Source organism: Ovis canadensis, chromosome 11, assembly GCF_042477335.2.
Source record: "Ovis canadensis isolate MfBH-ARS-UI-01 breed Bighorn chromosome 11, ARS-UI_OviCan_v2, whole genome shotgun sequence".
NCBI classification, from domain to species: Eukaryota; Metazoa; Chordata; class Mammalia; order Artiodactyla; family Bovidae; genus Ovis; species Ovis canadensis.
The window spans coordinates 55,270,112-55,276,111 of NC_091255.1; the positions used below are offsets into that span (position 1 = coordinate 55,270,112).

A 6,000-nucleotide genomic window follows, 5' to 3' on the forward strand; every position below is an offset into this window, starting at 1 on the left:
TAGGTTGCTCATAACTTTCCTTCCAAGGAGTAAGCATCTTTTAATTTCGTGGCTGCAATCACCATCTGCAGTGATTTGGGAGCCCCCAAAAATAAAGTCAGCCACTGTTTCCACTGTTTCCCCATCTATTTGCCATCAAGTGAGGGGACCGGATGCCATGATCTTCATTTTCTGAATGTTGAGCTTTAAGCCAACTTTTTCACTCTCCTCTTTCACTTTCATCAAGAGGCTCTTTAGTTCTTCTTCACTTTCTGCCATAAGGGTGGTGTCATCTGCATATCTGAGGTTATTGGTATTTTTCCTGCCAATCTTGATTCCAGCTTGTGCTTCATCTAGCCCAGCGCTTCTTATGATGTACTCTGCATATAAGTTAAATAAGCAGGGTGACAATATATAGCCTTGACGTACTCCTTTTCTTATTTGGAACCAGTCTGTTGTTCCATGTCCAGTTTTAACTGTTGCTTCCTGACCTGCATACAGGCTTCTCAAGAGGCAAGTCAGGTGGTGTGGTATTCCCATCTCTTCAAGAATTTTCCACAGTTTATTGTGATCCACACAGTCAAGGGCTTTGGCATAGTCAATAAAGCAGAAATAGATGTTTTTCTAGAACTCTCTTGCTTTTTCCATGATCCAGCAGATATTGGCAATTTGATCTCTGGTTCCTCTGCCATTTCTAAAATCAGCTTGAACATCTGGAAGTTCACGGTTCGCATACTACTGAAGCCTGGCTTGGGGAATTTTGAGCATTATTTTATTAGCATGTGAGATGAGTACAATTGTGTGGTAGTTTGAGCATTCTTTGGCATTGACTTTCTTTGGGGTTGGAATGAAAACTGACCTTTTCCAGTCCTGTGGCCACTGCTGAGTTTTCCAAATTTGCTGGCATATTGAGTGCATCACTTTCACAGCATCATCTTTTAGGACTTGAAATAGTTCAACTGGAATTCCATCACCTCCACTAGCTTTGTTCGTAGTGATGCTTCCTAAGGCCCACTTGACTTCACATTCCAGGATGTCTGGCTCTAGATGAGTGATCACACCATTGTGATTATCTGGGTTGTGAAGATTTTTTTTTGTACAGTTCTTCTGCGTACCACCTCTTCTTAATATCTTCTGCTTCTGTTAGGTCCATTTCTGTCCTTTATTGAGCCCATTTTTGCATGAAATGTTCCCTTGGAATTTTCTCGAAGAGATCTCTAGTCTTTCCCATTCTATTGTTTTCCTCTATTTCTTTGCATTGATCGGGGAGGAAGGCTTTTTTATCTCTCCTTGCTATTCTTTGAAACTCTGCATTCAGATGCTTATATCTTTCCTTTTCTCCTTTGCTTTTCGCTTCTCTTCTTTTCACAGCTATTTGTAAGGCCTCCTCAGACAGCCATTTTGCTTTTTGACATTTCCTTTTCTTGGGGATGGTCTTGATCCCTGTCTCCTGTACAATGTCACGAACCTCCGTCCATAGTTCATCAGGCACTCTGTCTATCAGATCTAGTCCTTTAAATCGATTTCTCACTTCCACTGTGTAGTCATAAGGGATTTGACTTACGTCATACCTGAATGGTGTAGTGGTATTCCCCACTTTCTTCAATTTAAGTCTGAATTTGGCAACCATCCTTAAGTTATGTTTTTTCCTCATTCCCCACTTATACTAATCACCAAATCTGGCTACTCCCATTTTCCCAAAGATTTTTCAAATCTGTCCCATTCATTCCATTGTATTGCTATTGCCTAAACTGAAGCCCTCGTTAGGCTTTACCTGGACAACAACTTCCAACCTGCTATCCCTTCCTCACAGCTCCACCTGTTCTCCACACAGCTGCTATGGAGAATGGGTCCTAAGAAGATCCAACCTGTCACTGTCCTGCTTAAGAAATAAATGCTTCCCTCTCGGCAATGGCAGCATATTTCAACTGTATTTTCTGCTCCACACAACTGAGGGTCTCACTGCACTTCCCACAGAAAAGTGTCTCGCTACAGCATGACTTTCCCTGACAAAAGGGGTCTCCCCAACCTCACTGAGAACAAGTCTTAGGCCTTGATTACGGCAACAACATCTGACTTGCCTCTCCTCAAAGTTAACTCTTTAGTGATACGCTAGGGCCTGGACTCCCCTACCAGCTCTGGGATGAATTGCCTTGGAGCATTTGTTATGCTGTCTCCTCTCCCTGGAATACTTTCCCATGGCCACCTAATCCTTAGATTTAATCAAATCCTTGTGGACCTCCGGGCTTCCCTGGTGGCTCAGACAGTAAAGAATCAGCCTGCCATGCTGGAGACCTGGGTTTGATCCCTGGGTTGGGGAGATCTCCTAGAGAAGGGAATAGCTACCCACTCTAGTATTCTGGCCTGGAGAATTCCATGGACAGAGGAGCCTGGAGGGCTACAGTCCATGGGGCCTCAAAGAGTCAAACACAACTGGGCTGTTTTCATTTCATTTTTCTTGTGGACCTCCTTAGCTCAGCATCTTCTGCCTTCCTGCTGTAGGCTGGACAGAGTGCTGTCCTTGGCACTTGTGTTGTTCTAAGAGCCCATCTCCATCCCACATTTCCTCCTTGTTTTAGTCTACCATGTTTTTAAATTCTTATAAAATTTCTTAATATCTCACTACTACTAAGTAATACATTTTCATTGTTCATCCACTGCTAACTCATGTGTCCTCAAGAGGCACTACCTAATATATAAATTCAGTGACATTCAAGTAACTTGAAAAAATAACCTTTGGGGTATCTAGAATTGTGGTCCAGAAACCAAAGATATTTTGCGGTAACTACTATAAACTACTGCTCTCTCACTGCAGGTAAAGAGAGCTACAGAAACCTATAACTTGGGAATTGCCCTTGAGCACCGGAAACAAATGCTAAACCTCTGGCGGAAGATTCGGGGAGATTTGATTGGAATAGAGAGTAAAAATGAGTCCTTTTATGACACCTTTTCTACTTATACATGGTCCTGGAATGTCTGCCAAGAATTACTTTCCCCGAAGGACCTAAAGTTACACGATGCCCACGTGAACAGGAATGCCTTCCACAATTCTGTATTCTCGTCCTCTTCAGATATCAGTGAATGTGACACAGACACAGGAAGAAAAAGAAAACGGAAAGGCTTCAAGGGCTTTCGACAATGAAACTATGTTTTCTAAACAGCTCATCACAAACTACTTTTTCATAGATATCAAAATTATTCTTGCTTTCGTCTAATACATCCTCAGCAGCTGGAAACATTGACATCTTTTGCATTCTGACCAGTAAAAAAGTTTAAGTCATAGTATGGTTTCCCTTTCCTAATTCTTAACTGGTAAATAGATGCCTTGGGGAGAAGGCAATGGCACCCCACGCCAGCACTCTTGCCTGGAAAATCCCATGGACAGAAGAGCCTCGTAGGCTGCAGTCCGTGGGGTCGTGAAGAGTCAGACACGACTGAGCGACTTCACTTTCACTTTTTACTTTCATGCATTGGAGAAGGAAATGGCAACCCACTCCAGTGTTCTTGCCTGGAGAATCCCAGGGACGGGGGAGCCTGGTGGGCTGCCGTCTGAGATCGCACAGAGTCGGACACGAATGAAGCGACTTAGCAGCAGCAGCAGCAGCAGCAGCAGCAGATGCCTTGGGGTGATTTCTCTAGCAACCAGCTGCACTCTGCTGCCCCCACCTGGGGCACCTCAAAGCTGCCTGGGCCTTAGCAGGAAGGATAAAAGCAAAGATGGTACTTAACACAGGGCTGCTCTCTGACCTCCTAACAGCCCTCTCAACAATAAGTATCTGAGTTTATGTGACTTAGTGGCATTCTTTTTATTTTTTTATTGCTTGTGAAAGAGGCCAGAAGCAACACAAGAGAATGACCTTTCAGTTTCAGGGAACAATTTTGCCATCCCCCAGGGAACCTTGATTAGATATGGGTTTTCCTAAGGATCCTAATCCTGATCCCTTGGATTACTCTGAAAAACAACTGATCTCACACCCTCTTTCTTGGTGAGGGGTTGCAATTTTTTATTATGGAAAAATATAAACACCATAACATTTATTATTTTAACATATTTAAGTGTATATACTCCATTACCTTTTCTCTTTTCTAAAAAAAGGAAAACACATGTTCCACACTGATGGAGACAGTGGCTTATAATGTAAAATTATAACATGCCAGGAACAAGTAATGAAGATAATGAAGGCTCCCAAAACTGTTCAATGAAATAAGCCTGAAGTAATTTTGTGTTACCTTGAATATTCAAAACTGTCTAAAAATATTTGCCATTCTTTATAATTTTTATGATTGGGACAAAAATAAATAAACATTTTCTATCCATAAAACAAAATTCAGTTTGACAAGTTTTTTGGGTTTTTTTTGCTATGGCTGTGTAAGTATAACAAGAAAACCTAAGAGATTTCATTTGGATGCCAAAATATTAGAATTCCTGGGATATTTCCTTGGGTCAATGGGCTAACAGAACAGAATATTTTTAAGTAGATCTGTCCTGGAAAATCTAGGATAGCTTCTATTAAAATTATTCTTAACAGAAAAACATTCTATTAAATTATCACACACTGTTGACAACAGCATAAGTTGGCCTAACAGAACAGAATATTTTTAAGTAGATCTGTCCTGGAAAATCTAGGATAGCTTCTATTAAAATTATTCTTAACAGAAAAACATTCTATTAAATTATCACACACTGTTGACAACAGCATAAGTTGGCCTCTCTCTGATGGAATGCAATATAGCAACAGGTACTCAGCCAGTTCACTAGTTATTTCCTGAGCTGCATACTGTGTGCTGGATCCTGTTCTCGGACCTAGATGTGTAACCGTGAGCAGACAGATAAAATGCTCTGACCAAAGACTGAGGGCAGGAGAAGGGGGCAACAGAGGATGAGATGGTTAGATAGCATCACCAAATCAATGGAGTCTGAGCAACTCCAGGAGATAGCAAAGGACAGGAAAGCCTGGCATGCTGCAGTCCATGGGGTCACAAAGAGTCAGACATGACTTAGTAACTAAACAACACAGAGCTTCGTAACAGAGCTAATTTTAACCATTGACTCAGCACTTCCACTTCTAGAAATTAATCCTAAAGAAATAATAATGAAGGTACAAAATGATTTAGTTATAAGGATTTTTCTTATGGTGAATTTTTAGTAGTAAGAAACAAAGTAGCCTAATTGTCTGATACATCATGGTATAACTATCCAAAACAACACAAGGGTCATTAAAATGATGTTGTAAAAGATACTTCAAATAAAAGGATAATATTCACAATTGCAAAGCTCCTAAAAGGAATGAGAGAACTTTATGGAGTTGTTCTAAAACTTAATTATGGTTGAACCCAGGTCTCCAGCATTGTAGGCAGACTCTCCCGTGTTAGCCACCAGGGAAGCCCCTAACTATGATGGTGTTGCACAAATACATAGTTTTATGAAAACTCATCAACCTGTACATTTTAAATGGATGAATTTAATTGTATGTCAACTTTACCTCAGTGAAGCTGTAAAAAAGCAGGGAGGGGCACAAAGTAGTTTGTTCTAAAACTATTTAACTTAAAAATTATTTCTATAAACAAGAAACACTGGAAGGATATAAATCAAAGTGTCTAATGTGCTAAACTAAGGGTGGGGTATGATATTTTCTTTTCTTCTTTTGCCTTATATATATCTTCTAAATGTTCTACAGTAATCTTATATTTATTTGTAATAAGGAAAAAACATCACAAAAGCTGTTTAAAATTTGACATTGTTAAACCAACAATATATAGGACTGCTACAAAGGCTGTCCAGGGTCGATGAAATGTTAAAAGAGAGCAAATTAGGACAGTAGGCTCCCTTCACCCGTCTTCAGTTCCAGAGCACATGCTTACACAGCCCAAAACTTTCCACTGATTGGAACTGAAAGAAAAGCCTGAAACAATTAACTACCTCAGTCCAGGGTTAACACTCAAGGCCATAATCCAGAATGAAATTTCTCAATCTTTCCCTGCTTTGAACCCCTGCCACCCACTGAGCTGGGAGAATTCTCA

General features: G+C 40.6%; 1 protein-coding gene across 3 annotated transcripts in view; it reads left to right on the forward strand.

The window, feature by feature from the left end:
- The window catches only part of EFCAB3 (EF-hand calcium binding domain 3), a 493,997-nt gene extending 489,691 nt beyond the window's left edge, over positions 1–4,306 (forward strand). For all 3 annotated transcript variants that reach the window (XM_069541641.1, XM_069541642.1, XM_069541643.1), the window contains one exon: positions 2,795–4,306. In XM_069541641.1, coding sequence (XP_069397742.1) covers positions 2,795–3,121 — 327 coding nt within the window. In that variant the 3' untranslated portion in view covers positions 3,122–4,306. The remainder of the gene's footprint in view (positions 1–2,794) is intronic.
- Positions 4,307–6,000: the final 1,694 nt, after the last annotated feature.